Source organism: Rhinolophus hipposideros, assembly GCF_964194185.1.
Source record: "Rhinolophus hipposideros genome assembly, chromosome: 5".
Lineage (NCBI taxonomy): Eukaryota > Metazoa > Chordata > Mammalia > Chiroptera > Rhinolophidae > Rhinolophus > Rhinolophus hipposideros.
In genome coordinates this window covers 54338527-54365736 of record NC_138051.1, presented here as the reverse complement: position 1 = coordinate 54365736, position 27210 = coordinate 54338527, and the positions used below count along the sequence as shown (strand labels likewise).

The following is a 27210-nucleotide window of genomic DNA, read 5'->3' as shown; positions in this document are numbered from 1 at the left end:
GCCATTCTAACTGGTATGAGGTGATATCTCTTTTTGGTTTTTATTTGCATTTCTCTGGATGATTAGTGATGTTGAGCATCTTTTCCTGTTTATTGGCCATCTGTATATATAGGTTGGTGCAAAAGTAATTGCAGTTTAAAAGGTTAATTGCAAAAACCACAATTACTTTTGCACCAACCTAATATCAAACTAAAAGTCTTCTGCACAGCAAAAGAAACCATTGACAAAATAAAGAGGCAGCCAACTGAATGGGAGAAGATATTTGCAAACAATGCATCCAAAAAAGGGGCTAATCTCCAAAATATATAAGGAACTCATACAACTCAACAACAACAAAAAAACAATCCAATTAAAAAATGGGCAGAGGACCTGAATAGACATTTCTCTATAAAGAGGACATATATTTGGCCAATAGACATATGAAAAGATGCTCAACATCACTTTGAAAGAATTTTGAGCAGGAGATTAACAGGCTGTGTATAGTATTCTACGAGATATCAGCTTGGTAGTAGTATAGAAAGATTTTTAGTAAGCGTAGAGTGGAGACTAGTGGCAAGGGAAACCCTGCAGAGACTGACTCAAGAGTACAGACCAGAGTTGATATGTAGTTGAATGTGAACATTTGTAATTTGGGTAAGATAGGTGTTGGTTAATGCTGTAAACTGAGGGAGTGTCAAAAGAGGATGAGCTTTTAAAGAAATTATTAAGACATCTTCAATGTATAGTTCAATGTACATTTTATGCCCTCTTTGTATTCTTTACATCCTTAAGTCATTAAAGGACTTTTCTTGTGAGTTGCGTCATTTAGAGGACATTATCGTCGGCAATCTACCCATTCATTTCACTTGTGTTTCTATGTCCCTACTATATAAATGTTTATCAAAACATTTATCTTAAAGTTTTATATTCCGTCATTATTACATTTCCAATATTTTGGTAATATTGAAATTAAAATGAAACTTCGTGTTGTGAAAATTCGTAAATATTATAAAGGCCATTGTGTATGGATATTTTGCCCAATTTTTGTATAATTGTACCTGCCAAGTTATTTTCTAGATCAAAGGTTATTCTAGATTGAAGAAGGTAAAGAAGGTTTGTGAATTTCTGTTTATACTGAAATAAGAGGTCAGCTTAGAATAAAGTTGGTGAATTATACCTATATTTGCTGTCAGGAAGAATGCTCTTGCTTTCTTTTCTGTCCTCTAGTCTGCTAACTTGAATTTTATCCTTTTCCCACTAAAATGCTTCCACTGAGAAGGACGTAAGCGTAAAAAGCACAAAAAACATTTTAAGAAACCTTTTAAAGGTCTTGATCGCTCCAAAGGTAGGTAAAAATAGTTTTTATACCATATGCTATTTGTACACATTGCCACTTGATTTCTGTCTTCGAAGGTAACATGAATGTTAGATTACAATGTAATTTCAAAAGTAAGTTTTAAGTTGGAAATGCATATTAAAATCTAAAATAAATCTAAAAAAAAACAAGGACATTACAAAAGCCTGTACCTTCCATTGAGTGGCACCCTATCTATCCTTTGGTCATTGGCACCCTAGCTATCCTTTGGTCATTGATTATGAGGTTTGTGAGAATTGTAACTGTTGAACTTGTATTTTTCTATTTTTTTATAGATAAACCAAAAGAAGACAAAAAGGACACATTTTTTGAAAAATTGGCAACTCAAGTAATTAAAAATGTACAAGTAAAAATCACAGACATTCACATGAAATATGAAGATGATGTAAGTAATTTTAGTTTACTCAGTTACGTTAGTAATTAAATGTGTATTTTTTTATTGATTTTTGATTTGTCTATATGGATTATCTATACCCAGTTTTAAATTGAAGATTGATTTTTTTTTCTGATGAGTATGAAAAAATACTCATTTTGCTTGCTTATGTTAGGCTTTTTTCTTGGGGCATTTATGAGTGTAAATATATCATAAAACCACCATATGCTCCCTTCTAAAGCTAATTTAAGAAATGTTCAGATTGTCTTCCATATTTATTTTGAATTTTGCTTAATGTCTTAAGATTTATACTATTAGAACTTTAAGAGACTAATTTTCTTTAAATTACTCCAAGAGTGACAAAATAATCAATTATAATGGTAAGAGAGGGGACTAAAACCCTGCTTACGTGACTGCTAGTCCCATGCTCCTTATGTTCCACAGTTAGATTGAATACCTACAATTACACACATCCATGTGCAACAATTGATTTAAAAACCGAACTTCATTTATAGTCAAAAGTTTAATATTAGGTGATTAAGAACTGTTTTACTGATTTTATTAATTGATTTTATTACTTTTAGTTAAAATGTAACTAATATTTTGAATTTATTATGTATTGCTTTCTTTTAAAGTTTGAAACATGTAAGAAGTCTTGAACTTTTTTACTTTCCGAAGAAATTAGAAATGTTATTCTGTCTCGTCTAAAACTGAGTTTGCATTCTTTTTTGTTTTTAATTTGTTTTAAATTTGTATTGAATTGAAGCAATACTGACATATATAGAATTTATTTTCCTTTCCTGGTAAGTTTTTTATGTAACAATGTTAAGTAAGACACACTTACTGTTTTTCTAAGATATACCATCTCTATTTTATAATGACTTATCTTTTGGCTTCATGTAGTCTTTAAACTGAATTTTGTTTTTTAAACAAATGTCTAAAAAACCTAACCTATCAGTGCCCTTGTTAAAACAAACTTAGGAAAATAAAATCTACTCGACATATCTCCTTTTTCACAAATCCATTTGGGTTGTGTGACTTATTTGTAAACTAATTGCCCTATATTGCTTACTGTAAAGAGTGGGGTATAGACTCCCCCTCACCATCAGTCTACCTTAATGTCATCTTGTTTTCTTTGATAGGTCACTGATCCAAAGCGGCCTCTTTCGTTTGGTGTCTCACTGGGAGAACTTAGTCTATTGGTAATGTTGGACTTATTTAAAATATTTGTGGAACTTGTGAAATGTTATTCCCAAGTTACAGGGTGAATTGCCTAAAATCAACTATTGCTATACATAGCTATTTTATTTTTATGTATAATCTTTCTACAGCTTTTCTAGAAGTTCAAAATTTTTAGTGATGCCACTATTACATTCTCTAATTATTTTGATTTGTCTTTGAATTTAACAAATATCAAAATATCAATATAAAACATTTTGAAAGAATGAAAAGCTATCTCTTAAATATGTGGGAAAGTAGAGGAAGATAAATTTCTATAGAGTCATGTTCTCATCCTTGCTTAGGTAGATGGAATTTTCAAATGCTTTACACATGTGTATGTTTATATGTATGTGTGTGTATCATACTGATATGTATATGAGATAATTTATTTTGATCAAGTATTTTATAATGCCATTTGGTTTTTCTCTTAAAGGTTTTTAAGGATAGAGAGTGTTTATATCCAGGTTAGACATTTTTTTTCCTGTTATGGACAACTAAGTGGTAGGAAACATTTTAAAGTTAAGGACAGTGAACACTGAGTCATACTTGGTACATGTTTGCCTTATGATTAGTTATATGGATAGGGCCTTAGTAGGTAAAGAAGAGGAAAAAAAAAAGAAAGAGAAGTGGACTGCCAGAGAAACAGAAAAAGGACATGTTTACGTGGAGGCCTTAAGAATGATACAGGCATCAAATATATGGTTATGGAAGGAGAATCTGGGTGGTGAACACACAATGGGATTTATAGATGATGTAATACAGAATTGTACACCTGAAATCTATGTAACTTTACTAACAATTGTCACCTCAATACACTTTAATTAAAAAAAAAAAAAAGAATGATACAGAGAAGTAGAGATATACACTGAATTGAAGACCAAAGCTGAAACATTAAAGAAAAAAGAGTTAGAGAAACAGAAGAAAGGGAATCAGGAAGCTAGTGTTTAATATACTGTTTATCCCTCTGCATGTTCCTAAAATGAATTTGAAGTACCTTTCGATAAATAAATATATAATAACATCTTTAAAGAGACCAGAATCTGTGTTCTGAAAGGTGGAGAGATACTTGTTCTAGAAGTTTTAGACTAACATCAGTCATAAGTGAGCACTGGATTTAATGCTGAGGTTCTAGAAGACAAAACAAAAAAAACCAAAATAGTCAAATACCTGCCATTGACTGATAACAGTCCGTATGCATACCAGTGCATAAGAATGATGCATAGTTTCCTTGGTGTGTGCTGTTTGATTCTCTGTGTCTTTCCTTAGACTCCTCACTGTTTTCTTTGTCTGTGTTACTCTCTTCCCTTTGCCTGGTTTTAATACTTGTGAGATACAACTTAGTCTGTTTCATACCTTTTTTACTTCCCTCTTAGAATTTATCATTCCTTCTTTTATGCTTCCCATTATATTTTATCAAAGCACACCTGTGACATATTATTGTATTGGTTACTATGTTGGTTGTCTTCTACCTAACCCTTATTCATTCATTGATGCAAAATAAAATACAGTACTGATAAAATATAGTACCTGTATTTTAGTGCTTTTGTGATGATTAAATGAGATAGTTTGTGTAAAGCATTTGACACATTACACATTAACTGGCTCAATTATTTCCTGCTTCAGCTACTATATTGACTATTGTAACAAAAGCAAACTTACCTCTTTTTGTGTCTGTGCCATTCCTTTCTTCCATCTTTCCAATTATAATCGAACTCTATATCCAAGGTAATCTTCCCACGTTTAATCTGATCCTATCCTCCCCCATGTTCTCAGGAGCCTTATCCCCCTTCTCTCTCTCTCTTCCTCCCTTCCTTTACATCTTTCCTCTTTTTTTCCATCAATTTCCTTCTTTCCTAAACCTTCAACTCCTCCCCTCCACTTCTTCCCCACCTGTAACTCTTTCTTGTAAGTATTTAAACACATTCAAGTCTCTCCTTTACAACAAAATTAAAAGGTCTCTCCTTAATCTTCTTCCTCCCACTGGCTCCATCTGCCTACCTGCCTTCTCTATCTCTTCTTTCTAACCAAGCTTGTTGAGATAATTTTCTATCTTTGTTATCTTTATTTCCCCACCTCCTGTTGCTCCCTACCCGCTGTTCTCTGACTTTACTACTCCTCTGGAACTGTTCTTAACGAGTTCATCAGTAACACCCTGGCTGCTAAATAAGTTTAGTTTATTTTATGGAAGCATTTGGCATTGCTGACCGTGCTGATTTTCTAGAAACATGGTCATGTTGTGATTTCCATATTCTCCTGGTTTTCTTCCTACTTTGCAATAATTATTTATTTGATTTTTAAAAGAATGTGGATCTTTTTCAGTAGCTTATAGGCTAGCTTTCTGTTTTAATTCGTACTCAATTCCTTTTACAGTTTGGACATATAATAGCTCAATAATTATTTTCTGAATCAATGAACTCAGTTAAATTAGAAACTCCTCAATTATATTTTCACTGTTCCTTTGATTTTGTCATATCGATATGTAAAAAAACAGATTGCCAACATTAGCTAAATGTCTTTTCTTCCTAAGTTGTTACAGGTTACAAATATTAGAGTACTATTTTGTGACATATATACTTCATTTCACAGTTATTCTTTTTTTCTTTTAGACTACAAATGAACACTGGACTCCATGCATATTAAATGAAACTGAAAAAATTATATACAAGGTATTAGACTAGATTAAAAATTTCTCGTTATTTTCTTAGGTTCAAACACTTGATGTATTTTCTTGAAGAAACCTAGATGGAGCAGAATGTGCCATTGGAGTGTGTGTTAAATGCATAGGCTGTAGTTTTGGCACTGCTTCTTACGATGTGATCTTCTATCACCATTTACCTATTTTGAGATTTAGGTTCTTCACCTAGCATATAAAGAAGCTGAATAAAATTAATATATCCCAGATTGCATTTTATGGAACATTAAGTAATTAAGTTATTATTAGATTCGTAGAAAAAAAATATTCTCAAGTAAGATTGCTGACTAAAGTTTAAGCCATACATAGTTAAACAAGTATGTTTCATTTTGTTTTAAACTGCAGGACTTCACAATACTTTAAACATGCTAATAAACATTGTGAATATTCAAGAGGGATACATAGTATGTAGCTTTCCCCACCTTTTTGATTATAGAATCCTTTTCCTTCAGCCCTCCCTCAAAACAGCCATTCATATTCATGTCTTTCTTATTTAGCATGTCTTTCTTATTTAGCAGAACATTGATAGGATCTGTTAGCAAATAATGATAAATACTAGTTGAATGAATGAATCCCGTTAGTAATAGTATCCCTGGAAGCACAATTTAGTAAATGATAGATTAATAATAAAGTCTGTGAATAACATGCATATATTTTCCTCTATTTTTGCATTATTTTCTTTCCTTTATAAGTTCAAAATGGCAATTGGATAATTTTGGGATACTGAACATGAGAATAATTTTTAATATTGATTCATAATTTCAGTGTGTTAGTTGCTTGACCTCTTTTATTTTTCTTTTATAGCTTATACGACTTGATAGCCTTAGTGCCTATTGGAACGTAAACTGCAGTATGTCTTACCGGGGATCAAGGGAACAGATCTTGGTAATTTTAGTTTATACCTGGAAGCAATGACTACACTCCCTAAATTTGTTTACCATAATCGGTCCTTAATGAGGACAGGATACCAGTCTTTTGTGAAATTGTATATAATTAAATCAGAAGTGTGAAAGAGCTTTTGGAATCCATTCTGTCTTTAAAAAAGCAATTTTGTTTTTGAAGATCTTTGTGAAATCATTCACTAGACAGTGAGATGAGAACCTATACTATTAAATTGAAACTGTGTTTATGGTTTTTTATACTCTAGTTTTGATAGCATTCTGGTTACATAGTGGTGTTTCATATGAGAATGATTACTTGAAGCCTGTTTTAAAGAAACATTATACCTTTCAGATCTAAAGAATCTATCCTTAGCAAATGTTTTAAGCATTTGTGATAATGATTTCCTGAACAGTGAAAGATTAATTTAAAACTTCAGTGTGCTAAACCAGTCTTAGTCATGTTTATTTACTTAGAGGAGAAAGGAATAAGAGTTGAATTTTTTAAACTGAATTAATTCTAAGAGTCTATTTCTCAGATATTATAACAAATAACTTGCTTTTGTTTAGAAAGTGTTTGAGATCCCGTTTCATGGATGTTTATGTAGACATACATATATATATATATATTATTTATTTATTTTTTGGTGGGGGGGAAGGGGAACAGGACTTTATTGGGGAACAGCGTGTACTTCCAGGACTTTTTTCCAAGTCAAGTTGTCCTTTCAGTCTTAGTTGTGGAGGGTGCCATTCAGCTTCAAGTTGTTGTCCTTTCAGTCTTAGTTGTGGAGGGCGCAGCTCAGCTCCAGGTCCAGTTGCTGTTGTTAGTTGCAGGGGGCGCAGCCCACGATCCCTTGCAGGACTCGAGGAATTGAACTGTCAACCTTGTTGTTGAGAGCCCACTGGCCCATGTGGGAATTGAACCGGCAGCCTTTGGAGTTAGGAGGATGGAGCTCTAACTGCCTGAGCCACCAGGCCAGCCTAGACATATATATTTTAATGTTAAAGGGGAACACAATGTAATAATGTTTCTCGATATTTAGAATTTAAAAAATTATCTACTTCTATATTTTATTCTAAAGAAATATACCTATAAATGATGCTCAGTGTTTTTTTTCCCAATGGATTACTAATTCAAAGAGAAATGATACTGGATTTTTTTTTGTAATGTTTAGCTGAGTAGTGTGTGCATTTTATTTTTCATTTTCATATAATTCAAATTTTTTCTTTAGGATCACCTGAAAAGTGAAATTCTTACAAGTAGCAATATACCTCCCAACCATCAATATAGTAAGTAATGGTGAAAGTTTATTTCATGTTATAGGAAGCTTGGAATTAAATATTTTAATACACTTTTTCTAATAAAGTTACTTTGACAAAGAGAAAGTATTAATTTTATAACTTAGTTTTATGATATAGTATATTTGGATTATAACCAATTATTTAAGAGTAGATTATAACACATACACTGCTTGAGAGTAAGAGAGAGAAGGGCAATGTGGCTGTAGTTCACTCCCAACAGCTAAGTTCCTTGACCTCTATATGTTTCCTACTTACCTTGTTATAATCTTCTTTGTTTTAGGAATTAGGTTTTGTTTCTTTGCTTTGTTTAATAACTAATTCTCTGAGATCTTGATATTCATGCTAGGTCGCCCCTAGCATAGTACTATTGCACTGTTAAGACATACCAACCAGTCTAGAGATTATTTTTAATTGAGCTTTTCTTAGCAGTCTCACCTGTATTTATTTTTAAATAGATCTCTAACAAAGCTGCCTGCTTATTTATTTACTTATCTGTTTTCTCCATTTCTGTTTCATTCTAAAGAAGCTATTGTTTTGTTTATATTTAGTATACCCCTTTATGATCATTTTCAAATTTCGTGCTATGGTCTTCTGTATTCCATACTATTCTGATTTACTATTTTTTTTAAAGATTCTTTTATAGCTAATTGCTATTATATGAGAGTTTGCACTTTCTCTTTATATTTGTAGGCCTCTTTATTGAATGACGACAAGGTTTTCACATGATGATAATTTGTGAAAGTATTTCCATTCATGAAAAACTAGTTCTGAAAAATCTACATCTTCATTATTAGGCATGTTCTACTATAACCTCTAAATTAGTTAAAATTTTTATATTATCTTCTGCAAATTGTAAATACTATATGGTATCACAATTTGTATAATATTAATACTATTCATAGTTAAAATTTATTTCTTTACTTTCCCTGTTATCTTCCCTAATATACCTTTACTTGCTACATCTCAACTTCAAGAATATTTTATTTAGTTTATTGTAAGATTGTGTATGTAATGATCATTTTGAGAATTATAAAGTAGTAATTTTTTTAGGGGTATTATGAATTTCATTCATGGTTCTATTCCTAAATTCTGCCTGTGATTAAATAAGGCAGAAATTAATCAAATTTTGTTTCCTACATTTTATTAGTATTTTAAAAAAGATTTTTATTAAAATATAGCTAACATACAAACATTATATTAGTTTCAGGTGTACACAGTACTTATTCTATATTAGTATTTTTAATGAATAATAAAATCATTAAATGTTTTGTAGCAAGGAAGAAAAGTCTAATTTTACAGAGTATGAATTACCAAGAGTAGATTGTCTGTATTTTGTACATTTCTTACTTAGACGCATAGGACTCCAATTTCCTTCTTGGAGATTCCACTTTAACCATTGAGCTTGATAGTTAGTATTATGCAGATAAATAGATGCTTTGATATTTTTTGGTAGTGATTTTTTCAGTATGTTTTTGATTATTTTTCTTTCAAAGTAACAGTGTTCTTATAATTATTTACTGTTGTTCATATATAAGGACACATAAACATACCTTATGTCTTCCCATGTAATGTCAGTTTTCCAGCCAATATCGGCCTCTGCAAAGCTCTACATGAATCCTTATGCAGAAACAGAGCTGAAAACACCCAAGCTTGATTGGAACATAGAAGTTCAAAATATTGCCATTGAATTGACCAAGCCTCAGGTAAGGTTCAGTTCGAGATTTCTAACTTTAATTAGCCTTGAATCTTGATTGCTTTTGTCTTTTTTGATTATTCCTGCGCCAGTGTTCTGGTGGTTCTTTTTGTTTGTTATGTTGAGATTTGATTCCTAAAAATATACTTTCTATATTTTTTTAAAAAGGAAATACATATCAAATTTAAGAAATAGTTTTACTTTATCTAATGTTTTCCTTTTTGCTAGAGAATCTTACCAAACTGTAGTGAATGACATTATTTCCATTTAATTCCCAGTTGGTGATGGAGATTTTAATGTGTTTCTTCTTCCTCAGATTTTAATAGTGGACACTCTTATATTAAATATTATTTACTTATTTTGCAGAGCATCAATGTTGGCAGCTTTTTTTTTTCCATTTGTTTTTCAAGTTTGGTTACATGCCCAGGGAGTTTGGATAATACATCTGGAGAACTGGGAGTGAGGATAGGATATTTAATTAATTGAGCTTTTAGTCTAGTGTAGTCTAATAAAAATATAATGCAAGTTATATATGTAATTTAAAATTTTCTAGTAGTTACATTAGCAAAGTAAAAAGAAAAAATGAAATTAACAAAATTATTAGCATTTTATTTAACCTAACATATCCAAAATACTATCCCTTGAACATGTAATCAAAAAATTGTTAATATATTTTGCATCCTTTTCTTTTTTCCTTAAATCTGAGGTATATTTTACACTTACAATACATTTAAGTTCAGACTATCCACATTTTAAGTGCTGAATAGCCAGCCATATGGTATCCCTTAGGTAGAAATGCATTAAGCAAAATAGGAAGCAGCTAGACTTATCCCTTCCTTTATCTTACCTATAGTCATGTTAAGTGTGTGTGTGTTTTCTTCCATTTGAGCTGCTTCCACGTACACACAGATTTGTTGTATTGGTGGTAAGATGGGTGGTAAGTATGTAGATTTATCTTGTTTTAGTTATGCAATAATTTTCTGGAACAGTTTGAAAATCAGCTCATAAATAGCTACTGCTGAAATGATGTTCCATAGGAAAATACGTCGTTTTAGGAACAAGCATGTTCCATGTTAGTAGTTACTGACACTATATTTTATTGTTTCTAAGGTGTATATTTATTTTGCACTTTAACGTATTTGAAAATGGGACATATAGTATTGTTGGTAGTATGACAATTCATTGGAAGCACTGTTTTCTTTTGTGAAACTTAGAAATTATGTTACAACTTATAATTGATGGTATCTTGAATTTGGTGAAATATATTGTGTAACTAGGCAACTATGATATTCATTATTCAGGGAATTTGGAGTCTCATTAGACTGAAAATATAATAAAATATAGTGTTTACTCATATATGCAAAGTACTCAATGTAACTTTGTTTTTGTTTTAATAGTACTTAAGTATGATTGACCTTTTGGAGTCAGTGGATTATATGGTTAGAAATGCCCCTTACAGGAAATACAAACCTTGTTTACCACTTCATACCAATGGTCGACAATGGTAAGTTAGAATATTTTTTTTAATAAGAAACATGTAATCATATATTTGGGGACTCTCAGAGTTAAGACACTTTTAAAGCCACGTGATGAGGCCACTTTTTTCTTTTACATAGACATGAGAGGGATATCTTTTATGTTACATTCTTGTTACTGTTTTTCATAAACATATTCTTTTATACTTCTCCTAGATTATTCCCAAATTCTTTACTTAGCATGCAAGACTTTTAACATTTTTTGGTCTTATTAAATTACCCTTTAGTCATCCACATGTTATACCATATTGGATACTATTAATTTTGCACAACATGAGAATGTCATTTTATACCTCTCTGATTTTTCCTTTGATAAATCTTCTTGGAGTGGTTTGCTCATTTCATAATCTATTTAAGTTAGAAAATTATACTGGGGAATTGAAATGTTAGTGCTGAAGTCTTACAGGAAAACACTTAACAAAAAATGTAACAGTGTAGATCTAAAAAGTCAAAGCAATTTTCTTGCTGTTGTTTTAAACCTTTAAATTCAAATGTGCATTAAACTATTTGATTTGCAGGTGGAAATATGCAATTGATTCTGTTCTTGAAGTTCACATACGTAGGTGTACACAGATGTGGTCATGGAGTAACATAAAAAATCACAGACATTTGCTCAAGACTTATAAAAGTGCCTACAAAAACAAGTTAACCCAGACTAAAGTCCCAGAAGAAATACAGAAACAAATTCAGGTATATCTATATATCGCTGAAAGGTATTGTTAAATCATCTTTTAATGTTAATTCTTCTAAAGGTAATTTGAATTAAAATATAATGTTAGAAGGAACAGAATTGATCCTTTCTTGAGAGAATTTTATGGGAAAATGCACAGTATGTTTTCCCAGTGTTTTTCTTCTTTAAAAAAAAAGTTTTCCACCCATTCTAGTATCAGATAAAACGAGGTTACTGTAAACTATGGGCATTTGGAGAAATGTGTTTCGGTTTTATAATAATATTTAGAAGATCAACATTAGAGCTGTTTATTATTAGCTAGGTGTATATTAGTTTTGTTAGTGGCTTGTAAAAAAAGAGTTCAAAGTAGTATTTATAAAAAAAAAAAAAAAGGCTCTTAGTCTCAAGATAGGAGGAATCTTATTTATCCCCTTTTGAAATACAGAAAAACAACAGATTGAATATATAATTTGCTTCATATCATCTGATCTTGATTTTATAACTTTCTGCCACAAATTCATAATGTAAAGAATTAATTGAATTTCTATTATTCTGATATATGTGATAGTCACTCGTATTATTTATTAGAAAGAGCATCAAGTTTCTCAACATCGCAGGTCTGGTGTTCTCATGTATAAAATGGAAACAATAATCTGTCTTACAGAATTATGAGATATGCATGGGATAACACAGAGCACCTGACATGCAGGTCACTCAGTACATATTACATTCATTTCATGTACTTTTAATGTAAATTCCCAAAACAGTTTCTTCTTTAGATTACTTGTGATGTGCAAAATTTTACATTTAAAAATTTTGTGTTTTATAATGGTACCTTTTGTGCAGTGGTTGTAAAATAATATAGAATAGTGGGAGTCAGAAATAAGAACCACAATAATGATACCTATAAAAAGTTCCCCTTCTAAATACCTTGTTTCCATTTGCTTATATGGCTATCTGTGTATTATAATGGTCTCATTAAAATTCTTATTTTCATATTGTTTTCAATGATGATTTGCTTTTTTTGAAAACATTTCTTGTATTGCAAAAGTTAAAAATGTAAAAGCCAAGTGTATGTTCAAATTTGTACTTAAACTTTCATTAGATCACAAATACTGTTTGTTCATGGATTAGATAAGCTTAGAAATCACAGAAGAAGAAATTTTTTTTTCTAATGATCATGTTCCTTATTTACAACTGTCTTTGTTTTATAGGATTTGGAGAAGACGCTAGATGTTTTTAACATAATTTTAGCAAGGCAACAAGCACAAGTTGAGGTAATTATTTTTATTAGCTGATTTTATGTTTTAAGCATGTTAATACTACTTTAAACCTAGAATCAGGAAATATTAAGTTTCATGGGAAATTGTTGAGATTTACTCAGTTAGAATAAAGGTTCAGTTTTCATGGCTTTATTTAGTCTCAGAAGTAGAAAACTGAAATATTGGGGAAAAAACTGACATTAAATGGAAAACGTTTTTTAAAATTTTATGACAAAAAATTTGAAACCCCTGAAAGGAAGTAAATAAAAGTCATCTCTAATTCTGATAGTACAGAATGCGAACTGTTAACAATTTTTTTTATCTATTTACTATTTGTTTGTTTATGTTAAATTTATTGGGGTAACATTGATTAATAAAATTATATAGGCTTTAAGTGTACAATTCTTTATTTTTTTTAATTAAAGTTTATTGGGGTGACAATTGTTAGTAAAGTTAAACAAGTTTTAAGTGTGTATAGATATAGACAATAGTTTAGTGGTTACAACAGGGTAAGGGAGGAGAATAGTGGTAGGAGAGGTTAAAAAGGATCAAATATATGGTGGTGGAAGGAGAACTGGCTCTGGGTGGTGAACACACAATGTGATACATAGATGATGTACTGTATTTCTGTTAACGTTTTGACATGTAAGCTTTTAGTTTTTTTCCCATGCATGTGCACCTACTTATTTATGCTTCTTACCCCCATTTCTTTCACTTTACCTTTGTTTGTTTCCTCTTCCCTCCATTCCTTCCTTCTACCCTTCACCCGTCTTTTTTCTTCAGTCTCTCCCTACTTTTCTCTCTCTTCTCTTTTTTCCCCCCAAATTCCAATCACTCTGTTTATAGTGTTTCATAATTGCTGATTTATCCCACTTGGTACTTTGTCCACATTGTTCCATGTCATTTATATTATTCTGTAACATGACTTTATTTATTTTTATTTATTTTTATTATTATTTTTTATTTTTTTAACATGACTTTTTTTGGTAGTTAAAAGAATAAGTTACAAGTGCAATACAACTCACTATAAAAAATTAGAAAATATAGATCCACGAAAGATCACACACCAAAGACAACTATTGTTAATACTTTTTTGTATATTCTTTTAGTCTTTTTTACATTCATAGATCTCTACACATACTCATGTTTTTAAATAGGAGTAAAGTGTATCTACTGTTTATTCATTTACTTAGTACACACTTATTGAGTGCCTACTGTACTAGCATTACTGTTAAGATTGTGGACTTGGGAGTCAGATAGTCTGGATTCTAATTTAATACTGGTGTGACGTAGGGCTGGGTATTCAACCTCTCTGTGCCTCAGTTTCCTCATTTAAAAATAGGATTAATTCCTAATACCTACATCATAGGGTTATTGTGAGGTGTGCATGATCATCGATGTAGAGCACTTAGACTATTATGTGCCTGGCATATAGTAATTATTTTTATTTTATTTTTATTTTTTCCTCTTTTCCGCTTCCCATCCCACTCTGGTTCAAGCCACTGTTTTCTCAGTCTAGTTGTGTAGGACACAGCTCCCTGGACCATACTAGTATTATGAGCCCCCCCCCCCCCGCCCCCCGTTGAGGCAGTCAGTCACTGGTCATCAGTAGACAGCTCATAGCAGCTCATGGTTGCCGGCCACTCATGCTAGCTGCCTGGCCGCACGTGGTAGCCGGCGGCAGCCCACTCTGACCTCTGACTGTTCACAGCAGTCCAGCTCCAGGGAGAGCCGTTGTTCACAATCTTAGCTGTAGAGGGCGCAGCTCAATTGCCCATGTGGGAATCGAATTGTGACCTCCGCGTTAGGAGTGCAGCGCTCCAACCACCTGAGCCACCGCCCAGTAATTATTAAAGAAATAATTTTCTTCATCATTATCATTATCATTTGCATTAGAATATAGAAGTGAACAAAACAGAAAAATCTCATGTTATAATAGGAAGAATGATAATAAAAAAATAAGAATGATAAACAAAAACATAAATAAAAATTGAAAGTAATATAGATAGTGCTGGAGCTAGGCAGTGATAATAATGGGTTGCAGTTTTAAATAAGATGGTCAGGGAATGCCTCACTAAGAAGGATACATTTGAGCAAAGACCTGAAGAAGGTGAGGGAGCCAACAAGAAAGATAACTGAGGGAAACATGTATAAGGCAGAAAGAATATAGAAAGTTGAAAAGTTTTGGGATGGGAGCATATTTGGCTCATTGAGGGAACTAAGCAGAGTGGTGAGAGAGAGAAGAGAGTGATGGTTAATGAGGTCAGAGAAGTAAGGTAGTGGAGGAGCGGGAGGGGTGATTGTGGGAGTTGGGGAGGATGTCAGATTGTGTACGGTCTTTTAAGCAATTATGTGGAGTTTGGCTCTTACTCTGAATTGGGAGCCATTTTCATAACAGAATGAAGTATAATCTGACTTAGGTTTTAAACTCCCTCTGGCTGCTACTTTGAAAACAGACTGTTAGAGGGAGGGCAAGGCTGAAAACAGGGAGACCAGTTAGGATGCTGTTGAAATATTTGAGGTGAGAGAATGGTTGCAGTGGAGGTGATGAGAAAGGTTCAGATTCTGTATATATTTTGAAGGTAGAGCCAGTATTTCCCAATTAATTAAATGTGGATTATGTGAGAGAATTTGGAGATGACTTTAAGGATTTTGGCTTAAAGCAATTGGGAGGATGGACTTGTCATGAAATGAGATGGGGAAGATTAGATGGAACAAGTTTGGGTGAGATGGGAGAAGATCAGGAGTTCAGTTTGGGACCTATTAAGTTTTAGCTATCTTTTAGTCATTAATGTGGAGATATGTAGTAGGCAATTGAATACATGAATGTGAACCGTGGAAGAGAAGTCTGTGATGTATACATTTAGGAGGGGCAGCATGTAGATGGTATTTAAAGCCATTGGATGAAATCCCCTAAGAAGTTAGAGTATCTAGAGAAGAGGATTCCAAAGACCCAAAGCATGCTATTGTTTACAGGTTAGAGATGATAACCAGCAAAGGTGACCAACTCAAAACTTGAGTTGATGTAGGTGGGGAGCTTTTATGAATGTAATATCCTCAAGCCAAGTAAAGAAAGAATTTCAAGAAAGAGCGAGTGATCAACTGTGACAAATGCGTCTGATGGGCCAAATGAGCTGAGGACTGAGAATTGATCATTAGATTTCCCAAATAGGAGTTGTTGTAGCCATTATTTCTTCACATGATTTTTTTGTTTCCAATTTCTTTTTTTTCTCATTCGTGGCTCCAATCATACATACTGGGGGTGCCAAAAAAATGTATATACATTTTAAGAGCTGTTATCTATACTCAAGCAGCAGTTTGCTGTTATCAGACGTGTCTGGACACTGGTGGTAAGTGCCTTGAGCATCTCTTGTAATTGCAGAAGTCAATCTTGACTTGTATTCATTTTTGTTATCAGTAAATATATATTGAGCATTACTATTAATACAGTTTTTTTCCATTCTTAAAATGTATATACATTTTTTTTGCACTGTGTGTGTGTGTGTGTGTGTGTGTGTGTGTGTACGTGCGCGTACAGACACGCGCAAGGTCAGACAATTAAGTTCACGAACTCATCCTAGAAAAAGGGCTACATGCCTCATTTCTGAATATCACTATGGTCACCTTCGAAGTACTCCCCTTGGGAAACTATGCACCAATGCCAGCACCTAGTTCACACATTTTGCAACTCTTTCTGGAATGGCCCTTAGAGCTGTCATTGCGTTACCCTTGATGTCCTGAATGTCATAAAAATGTCTTCCTTTCAATATTTCTTTATATTCGGGTAAAGAAAGAAGTCATTGGGGTCCAGATGAAGTGAGTAGGGAGGGTGTTCCAATACAGTTGTTTGTTTACTGGCTAAAAACTCCCTCACAGACAGTGCCGTGTAAAGGTGGTGCAGTGTTGTGATGCAAGAGCCATGAATTGTCGGCGAAAAGTTCAGGTCGTCTAACTTTTTCATGCAGCCTTTTCAGCACTTCCAAATAGTAAACTTGGTTAATTGTCCAGTTGGTACAAATTCATAATGAATAATCCTTCTGATATCAGAAAAGGTTAGCAACATCGTTGCAACAAGTTCTCGAACTTAATTGTCCAACCTCATATGTACATACATATGTATATACACATACATATATATACACACATAAATATGTACATATATACATATATATGTACATGTATATGTATATATGAATTTTTGATACTATACCACATGTCGCTGTTGATTTTATTTTTTAATCAATAATTTTTCTCTGTTTCAGATTGGATAATTTCTATTGATTTTTCTTCAAGTGTACTCTTTTCCTCTATCATTTCCACTTTACTATTGAGCCCATACTAGGAGTTTTTAACTTCAGATATTGTGTTTTTCAGGTGTAAAATTCCTGTTGAGTTCCTTTTTATAGTTTCCATTTCTCTGCTGAAAATTCTGATCATTTTAGTAACTTTAAGTGTATTTCCCTTTATCTCGTGTAACATACGTTATGGTGTCTTCCTGATAGTTTCAACATCTAGGTTATCTGATTTTTGATGTCTGTTGAGAATCTTTTCCTCTGAGAATTGGTTATATTTTTCTGCCTTTTTTTTCCACACATCAAGTAATTTTGGATTGTATCCTGGACATAATGAACATTATATCATATAGTCTCTAATTCCTGTTATCCTCTGGAAAATGTTAATATTTTGTCTTAGCACATGACCTGGTTAGGTTCTGATCTTAAGTTGTGTTTTGCCTTCTGTGGATAATGGTTCAAATTGAATTCAGTTCTTCCAATCTTTTGTTTGTTGGTTTGGGTCTATTTTGCTGCCCTTTCTCATTCCAGGGCCAGCCTGTGGAGTTTCTCTCAGTTCTAACTGCCTGTGCCTCTGTACTACTCCATGATTGAGGCCTCCTTCAGGGCAGAGCCATGCAAAGTAGTTTTCTTTGGCTGCATGACAAACTTAGTGGCTTAAAACAACACATATTTATTATTTCAAAGTTTTTGTGGGTCAAGAGTCTAGGTGTGGCTTACCCGAGTCCTCTGCTTAAGGTCTCAAAATACTGCAATCAAGATGTTGGCTGGGACTGTGGTCTAATGTGGCATAACCGATGAATGATCTGCTTTGCTTGCAGAATTTAGTTCTTTGTGGCTGTGGGATGGAGGACTTCAGTGTCTTGCCAACTATTGGTTAGAAGCTGCCCTTAGCTCATAAATATCACTTCAGTTCCTTGCCAAATGGGCCTAACAACACAGACAGCCCATCACAGGGCAGCTTGCTTCTTCAAAGAGAGAGAGAAACTCCAGCAAGACATCTATAATTTTATACACATAATCTTGTACATGTCATCACCTTGTATTCTACTGGTTAGAAACAAGAGGGGAACTGCTCAAGGACAAGAGCACCAGGAGGGAGAAGTTATGGGTAGGCTACAACATGGGGAAATGGGAAACTCACTCTTGTGAAGGTCACTTCTCCAAGGTTTGACTCCCTCCATTATCTGCTGCTTTGCTTACTTTTCAGAGTCTGGTAGATGTTTTTGTATATTTTGTCCAAAATTTTTAGTTGTAATCATCATGAAGAGTGGGTTATGCCAAGAGGAAACTGAAAGTTCATCATTGGATTTGGCAATAAAGAAGTCATTTGAAGAGCAATTTTTATAGAATAGTGTGAGTTAGAAACTTGACAGGAATGAGAGAGAGTAGATTAGGAATTGGAGTCAGTGAGTGTAGACAGTATGATACTATACTACAAGGGGAGAACAGAAAAATGGAGTGGTAACTGGTGGGGCGTTTGGAGTCAAGAAAAGGCTTTGTAACTTACTTTTCTTTCTTTTTAAAAAAATGTGTTATAGTGTTCTATGTTACATTTATTGCAGTGTTCCTTAGAATCATTTACCCAACATAATTTTAAGTAGCTGAATATTATTCCATTTGCTGCAGATGCCAGAATTTGCTTCACTATTTCCCATTGGTTATATTTAATTATATGGCACTGCAGTGAATATACATTTTCTCAAACATCTCTATTTCCTAAGAACAAATTCCCCATGGTGCAGTTGTTGGGTCAGAGCATATGATTATTTTAAAAGGTATTGGCTAGTGCTGTGGGGTGTTCCTGAGTTAGAAGAATGATTTTCTGGAAGAAACATAATTTTCAGCCCTCCTTAAATTTGCTTCAGTTTAATTGGGTTTTTAAAATATAATACCAGTTATCAGTTGCTTAAAAATTGAAGAAAGCAATTAATTATTGGATTCTGTGAACAAAGGAGTGGGTGTAGATGAAGAGAACGCTGTTCTTTTCATTCAAGACTGATGTTTTTTCATTATAATGGAAAATGCACAGGGCCAGAGAGTTTAAAATATAGGCAGAGGATTGGTTGAAGGAATTTACCATTGACTCTGGGACAGGGAAGGAAATCAGGCAACAGAGAGGTACGTAGGAAAAAGGGAAAGTTCTGTATCTCCTTCATATTAGGTTTTATATATATTTTAAAATTTGTTTTCTGTTAACCGTGTTTCTTCGAAAATAAGACCTAGCTGGATAATCAGCTCTAATGCGTCTTTTGGAGCAAAAATTAATATAAGACCCAGTCTTTTTTATATTGTATAAGACCGGGTATTATAGCAAAGTAAGACCAGGTCTTATAGTAAAATAAGACCGGGTCTTAGGTTAATTTTTGCTCCAAAAGATGCATAAGAGCTGAGTGCCTGGCTAGGTCTTATTTTCGGGGAAACACGGTATATGTATATATTATTTTGAATTAATTATAGAGTTACAGGAAATTGCAAATATAGTTCATGGAGGTTTTGTGTACCCTTCACTCAGTTTCCTTCAGTGGTTACATCTGACATAATTATAATGTAATATTGAAACCAAGAATTAGACTTGGTGTGATGTGTGTGCATAGATTTATTTCAGCTCTCCTTTTAAAATATTTTTAAGTGATAATTGTCAACATATTAGAAAGTTTTTTCAATTATTTTTTTACTTCGTTTTCTTTATAGCTTTGATCACTGTTTGAAATTAGTATTTTTGTGTGCTAATTATTTTATTTCTATCTTTTGTCTTTATTGTCTTTCCAAGTTTGCCAGTTTACTTTGAATTTCCTTGAAATTAGTGACATGCTGATCACACCTTTTAACAGGATTTAAGTGCTGATATGGCTTTATCTTTTTTTAAAGTTATTTTTAGAGATTTAAGTAGAGATTTGGGAGCAAGAAAGGTGAATGTTGGAGTTGGTCACTACATTATCATGTCTCATTAACATTTTTCGAATCCTTAATGAGTAAATTATTTTATTTTTCTAAATAAAAATGTTTTTCCTTAAACTTTAAAAGTATATATATATGTAGATCATATATAATATGTATATATGATCTATTACCACAAAGTAAAATTTTTATAGGTGATAAAAAAGATGGTAACAATTTTTAAAAATTTAGTGCTGGCCCTTTTCACATAGTTTAGTTAAAAAGATTTTAATAAAGTACTCAAATACCATACAGCTGTTCCTGTATTTAGATTTATAAAGAACTGTTCATAAATTTATCTGTTATGTCCAGTATCTACGAGAGGTTTGACCTTTCAGTCTCTGTTTTCATTTTCCCTAAAATAATTGTTAGTAAGCTCTTCAAAGCTTACAAGCCCAGATGATACACATTTAATTGTGTGTCTTTTCCAAAACAGCTTAGTTTCATCTACTTGTGAAATTGTTGAGGCAGTTGAACTCCCTGTTTGGCGACCTCTGCTGCTGTTGAGGAAACGCTTGTGTACTCATCTCAGTAGTTCTGATCCTGGCTGCACGTTAGAATCACCTAGGGAATTTAAAAATATACTGGTGCCTGGAGTTCACTCACTCAAGATTTGATTTACTTTTTTTTTTAAACTTCCTGAACAGCAAAGGGTTGAATACCACTGAACTATGGTATCCTCAATAGCTGATTCGTCATTCACTTCTAGTTTGCAATTTCAAACAGGGCTTGAATGTATTCATTCATCTATGGCCTGTGACAAAAATTTTACATTTTCTTTGTACTTAGTCTTTACATTCTCAAGCGATACCATAGTCTCCTCAATTACCAATGGTGTAATAGTGCTTTTTCATCACTACTGTTTTTGAAAGGTAGAACCTTTTTCAAAGGTTGCATGTTATCTTGATCCTAAAGATTCGTATCTACTGTTGAACTACCGTGTTTCCTTGAAAATAAGACCGAGTCTTACATTAATTTTTGCTCCAATACACATTAGGGCTTATGTTCAGGGGACAGCATCCTGAAAAATCATGCTAGGGCTTATTTTCCAGTTAGGTCTTATTTTCGGGGAGACACAGCATATCTGTACCGTGTTTCCCTGAAAATCAGACCTAGCCAGACAATCAGCTCTAATGCGTCTTTTGGAGCAAAAATTAATATAAGACCTGGTCTTATATTAATTAATAATTAATAATTATTTTAATAATAAGACCCATTCTTAATATGATATGATATGATACGATACGATACAATATGATATAATATAATTTAATACCCAGTCTTGTTTTACTATAAGACCGGGTCTTACATAATATAATATACGACCTGGTCTTATATTAATTTTTGCTCCAAAAGACGCATTAGAGCTGATTGTCTGGCTAGGTCTTATTTTTGGGGAAATGGTAGCCTGAATCCAATGCTCCTTTGACATTTTTTGAAACCACTTTCAAATTTTTATTGTTTCTTCCATTGTTTCTTATTTTGAGTGCCTCTTCTTTCTCATTAACATTTCAACCCTTAAAACTTCTATAATTATAGGACACAATGGGATTCATTCCATTTAAAAAGTATCTGATGGGTAAAGATGAATACAGCAGCATTTAAATTAATAACATTGTACCTAACTCTGAAATGGACTCATAATGTGTGTAGCTAAGAGTTTCTCTTGAACACTTAACTATATTCCTGACAAAATGCAGCAAAATGCTGTTAGTAGGTGTGGAAAGTAAATTAATAGTGAGACTACATTAACCACATCACTTTGAGCATCGTTTCAGAAAGAGCTGGCTATCTTGACTGTTTTTCAACCTAATGTAGTGTTAAAAAAATTTAACCATTGTTCTTACCTGGCTACGCCTAAAAATGAAGAGGGAATTTACTATTGAATTAAATATTTTGATTTTGATTTTTTAGGTGATTCGGTCTGGGCAAAAGTTAAGGAAAAAGTCTACTGACACAGGCGAGAAACGTGGAGGCTGGTTTAGTGGGTTTTGGGGAAAGAAGGAATGTAAAAAAAAAGATGAAGAATGTTTGATTCCTGAAAGTAAGTTCCAAGTCATAATTTATTGTACACTGATAAGAAAAAACTTTGTAAATTACATTTTAGCCAGTTAGCTGAATTTTGTTTCATACTACTTTTGAAATAAAAGTAGCCAAGTGTAGTAAACATATAAGTAAATACATCAGGCTGCCATATTTCTGTTTATGAAATTAAAACAAACCTTGGATTTTTTTTTTTTTTGAGAAAAATTGTGTGTGAAATTTAAAAAGTTGAAATTCAGAAATCACCATATTTATTGTATTCTTATTGTTATTTTTAACATGGATATTTAATTAGAAGTTTGACTTAGTTCTTAAAATATTTAGGGAATTCTAAAATCTTTATATGAGACCTGAATTCCCTTACTGGTGTCTCTGCATTTTCCTGACCTAAAGCAAATACATGATGTTTGTTTTAATAGGTCAAAGTAGTATATTAGAGGAAATTACCTGGCTTCTTTACTTTAGCATTTGTGTCTGTTGATTTTAAGACACATGTTAGTTTGGTTTGATTTTTTTTTTAATTGTATCTGTAAAATTAAAGCAATTGATTTCTTAAAATACTGTCTTTTCTTTGTAGCTATTGATGACCTTATGACTCCAGATGAAAAAGATAAGCTCTTCACGGCTATTGGTTATAGTGAGAGCACCCACAACCTAACTTTACCCAAGCAGGTAATTATTTAGGTGGTCTGAGAGGTATTTTGTTTCATTTTACTGTATTATCTTGAATTGGATTAAACAGGTTATTTTTAAAGTAACTAATAAAAGATGTTTTTGGATGGGGGGAAGGGGGGTTCACGGTGTGAGGGATGTAAAAATAAAATAAAATTAAAAAAAAAAAAGATGTTTTTGTTTCTGTTTTACTATTTGTTACATGTTTTAGTCAGATCTTTCCAATTAAAACTCTTTCCAACCTTAGATTTACTTGCTTTAGTGACTGGAAGAATAACCTGACAAAAATACTTATAAAGTTAAATTGAATCTTAATTTTTTTGTATTTAAAAAAGATTTTTTATTGTGAAATGTAACTCATGTAAAAGAATGAAGAAAACCAACCTGTATTACTCTTTTGATTTATCACAAGGGAATAGCTATGTGATCACTTCAAGGTTAGGATATAGATCTTGTTATAGATATGGCATAGTTGTGGGATCCATCCCTGTTCTTTCACTACATGTATTTTGCCCATTTTCATTGTTGTGTAGGTATTTTAATTTGAAAATACCACAACTTATTTATTCATACTTTTGTTGATGGGCATTTGTGTTGTTTCTATTTCTTGGTTGTTATACTGCTATTAACTTTTTGTAAATGTCTTTTAGTGGGCATATGTAATATATTCTGCTAAGTATATTGTAAGGAGTGGAATTGCTGTCATAGTGTATGAGTATATTTAATTTGAATAGATTCTGCTACATAGTTTTCCAATGTGGAAATATTTTCATCAGTAGTACATAAGGATTCTTGTTGCTCTACATCCTTGCCAACTCTTGGCATTATTAGTCTTTTAAATTTAGTCATTCTAAATGGTGAGTATGTAGTGGTATTTCATTGTGGTTTTAATTTGCATTCCCTGGATGACTGAAGAGGTGTTTCACTTTTTTCATATAGTTATAGGTCATTAGATCTCCTTTTTTATGAAGTGGCTTTTGAGTCTTTTGTTCATTATTGGGTTGTCTTTTTCTTATTGGTTTGTAGGAATTCTTTATATATGCATGACATTATATCACATTACATTACATCCACATAAATTATTTATCTTATAACTGGAAGTTTGTACCCTTTGACTACCTTCACCCATTGTCCTGCCCCCCACCTTAGGAACCACCAGTCTGTTCTCTGTTTCTATGAATCTGGTCTTTTTAGATTGTACATATGAGTAAGATTATACAGTATTTTGCAAATATGTTCTCCCATTCTGTAGGTTTCCTTTCTCAGTCTGAGTTTTTCCACTTAGCATAATGACCTCAAGTTTCATCCATATTGTTGCAAATGGCAGGATTTCCTTCTTTTTTATGGCTCAGTATTTTATTGTGTATATCTCACCACATTTTCTTTATCTGTTCATCTGTCAAGGACCCTTAGGTTGTTTCCGTGTCTTGGCTATTGTGAATTGTGCTGCAGTGAACATGGGGGTGCACATACCTCTTTGGGATAGTGATTTTGTTTCTTTCAGATATACTGTACCGAGAAGTGGAATTGCTGGATCATACGGGAGTTCTATTTTTTATCTTTTTGAGGAACATCTATATTGTCTTCTACATTGACTGTACCAGTTGACATTTGTACCAACAGTGTACAAGGGTTCCCTTTTCTCCACATCTCTGCCTTGTTATTTGTTGTGTTTTTGATAATAGTCATTCTAACAGGTGTGAGATGAGATCTCATTGTCGTTTTGATTTGTATTTCCCTCATGATTAGTGATGTTGAACATTTTTTCATGTATCTATTGGCCATTTAAATATCCTCTTTGGAAAAATGTTTATTTAGATCCTTTGCTTATTTTTAATGGGATTTTTTTTTGCTATTGAGCTGTATGAGTTTCTTATATATTTTGTATATTAACACCTTATCATATATGTGGTTTGCAGATATATTCTCCCATTCTGTGGGTTTCCTTTTTATTTTGACGCTTATTTTTTCCTATGCAGAAGCTTTTTAGTTTGATGTAGTCCCATCTGTTTATTTTGGCCTTTGTTACTTACGCCTTCAGTGTTGTATACATAAAATCATTGCCAAGACCAGTATCAAGGAGCTTTCCCTATGTGTTCTTCTAGGAGTTTTCTGGTTACAGGTCTTTCATTTAAGTCTTTTATCCATTTCAAGTTAATTTTTATGAGTGGTTTAAGCTAAGGGTCTAGTTTCATTCTTTTGCATGTGAATATCTAGTTTTTCTAGTACTATATATATTGAAGAGACTGTCTTTTCTCCATTGAGTATTCTTGTCTCCCTTGTCAAATATTAGTTCACTGTATGTGCATGGGTTTATTTCTGGGCTCTTGATTCTGTTTCATTGGTCTGTGTGTCTGTTTTTATTCCAGGACCATATTGTTTTGATTACCAGAGGTCTGTAATATAGTTTCATTTCAGGAAGTGTGATGCCTCCAGCTTTGTTCTTCTTTCTTAAGATTGCTTTGGCTGTTTGGGGTCTTTTGTGGTTCCATACAAATTTTAGGATTGTTTTTTCTATTTCCATAAAAAATTCCTTTGGAATCTACATAGGGATTGCATTGAATCTATAGATTACTTTGGGTAGTATGTACATTTTAACAGTATTCTTTCAAGCCATGAACACAGGATAGCTTTCCATTTATTTTTGTCTTCAGTTTTTTTCATGAGTGTCTTATAGTTTTCACATCCTTCATTAGATTTATTCCTAAGGATTATTTTTGATGCTATTGTAAATGTGATTTACTTTTTCTTTTTCAGAAAATTAATTTTTAATATATAGAGACACAACTGATTTTTGTATATTGATTTGTATTCTTTACTGAATTTGTTTATTAGTTGTAACTTATTTTTGGAGTCTTGTATTTTCTTCATATTAAGATCAGATATCTGCAAGCAGAGACATTTTTGCTCCTTTCTTTCTGATTTAGATGCCTTTTCTTTCTTTTTCTTGCCTAATTGCTCTGGCTAGAACTTCCAATGTTATGTTAAATAGAAGTGGTGAGAGTAGGCACCCTTGTCTTGTTCCTGATCTTAGAGGAAAAGCTTTCAATCTTTCACCATTGAGTATGATGTTGACTGTGAGCTTGACAGATATGGCAATTACTATTTTGAGGTACATTCTTGTACACTCGATTTTCTGAGAGAATTTTTATCATGAGTGGATGTTGTATTTTGTCAAATGTTTTTCTGGGTATATTGAGATGATCATGTAATTTTTATCTTTCATTCTATTCATGTGATGTATCACATTTGTTAATTTGTATATACTGAGCCATCGTTGCATCCCAGAGATGAATCCCACTTAATGATGGTGGTGCATGATCCTTTTAATGTGCTGCTGAATCTAGTTTGCTAGTATTTTGCTGAGAATTTTTGCATTTACATTCATCAGTGACATTGGCCTGTAGTTTTCCTTTCTCGTAGTGTCCTTTTCTGTCTTTGGTATCAGGTTAGTACTGGTCTTGTAAAATGAGTTTGGGAATGTTCCCTCAATTCAATTTTTTTAAAGAGTGTGGAGGATTGGGATAACTTCTTCTTTAAATATTTGGTAGAATTCATCAGTGAATGCATGTGGTCATGGGCTTTTCTTTGTTGTGAGGTTTTTGATTACTCATTGAATCTCCTTACTCATTACTGGTCTGCTCAGGTTTTCTGTTTCTTCATGATTCAATCTTGGTAGAGTGTATGTTTCTGGGAATTTATCCTTTTTTTTTTTAGATTGTCAGATTTGTTGGTGGATCGGTGTTCATAGTAGTCCCTTGTGGTATCAGTTGTAATGTCTCCTCTTTCATTTTTAAATTTTATTTTTGTATTTTTTTTCTCTTTTTTTCTTGGTTAGTCTAGCTAAAGGTTTGTCAATTTTGTTTATCTTTTCAAAGTTCCAACTCTTGTTAATTTTTTTTCTGTTGTTTTCGTATTCTCCATTTCGTTTATTTCTGTTCTAATCTTTATTATTTTCTTTTTTTCCTTCTAACTTTGGGCTTAGTTTGTTCTCTTTTTCTATTTCCTTGAACTAGAACTAAACTTAGGTTGTTTGTTTGTGATCTTTCTTTTTTCTTGATGCAGGCATTTATTGCTATAAACTTCCCTCTTAGAACTGCTTTTGTTTTATCTGATAAATTTTGGTATTTTGTAGTTTTATTTTAATTTTTCTTGTTTTTCCCCCTCTCTCTTTTGATTTCTTCTTTGATTCATTGGTGGTTGGGGAGTGTGTTGTTTAATTTCCAGGTATTTGTGAATTTTGTAGATTTCCTCCTGTTGAGTTCTAGTTTCATTCCATTGTG

The 27210-nt window shown here is 32.7% G+C and overlaps 1 protein-coding gene across 5 annotated transcripts in view; it reads left to right on the top strand.

The window, feature by feature from the left end:
• VPS13C (vacuolar protein sorting 13 homolog C) overlaps window positions 1–27210 on the top strand; it is a 168107-nt gene that overhangs the window by 30186 nt on the left and 110711 nt on the right. For 2 of the 5 annotated variants that reach the window (XM_081049777.1, XM_081049779.1), the window contains exons 7-18: window positions 1259–1324; window positions 1630–1739; window positions 2870–2929; window positions 5555–5614; window positions 6445–6525; window positions 7751–7808; window positions 9396–9523; window positions 10911–11017; window positions 11567–11738; window positions 12933–12995; window positions 22127–22256; window positions 22833–22927. In XM_081049777.1, coding sequence (XP_080905903.1) covers window positions 1259–1324; window positions 1630–1739; window positions 2870–2929; window positions 5555–5614; window positions 6445–6525; window positions 7751–7808; window positions 9396–9523; window positions 10911–11017; window positions 11567–11738; window positions 12933–12995; window positions 22127–22256; window positions 22833–22927 — 1130 coding nt within the window. Of the gene's footprint in view, window positions 1–1258; window positions 1325–1629; window positions 1740–2869; window positions 2930–3381; window positions 3413–5554; window positions 5615–6444; window positions 6526–7750; window positions 7809–9395; window positions 9524–10910; window positions 11018–11566; window positions 11739–12932; window positions 12996–22126; window positions 22257–22832; window positions 22928–27210 lie in introns of all 5 variants that reach the window. The other 3 variants (XM_081049778.1, XM_081049780.1, XM_081049781.1) reach the window with 2 other exon arrangements.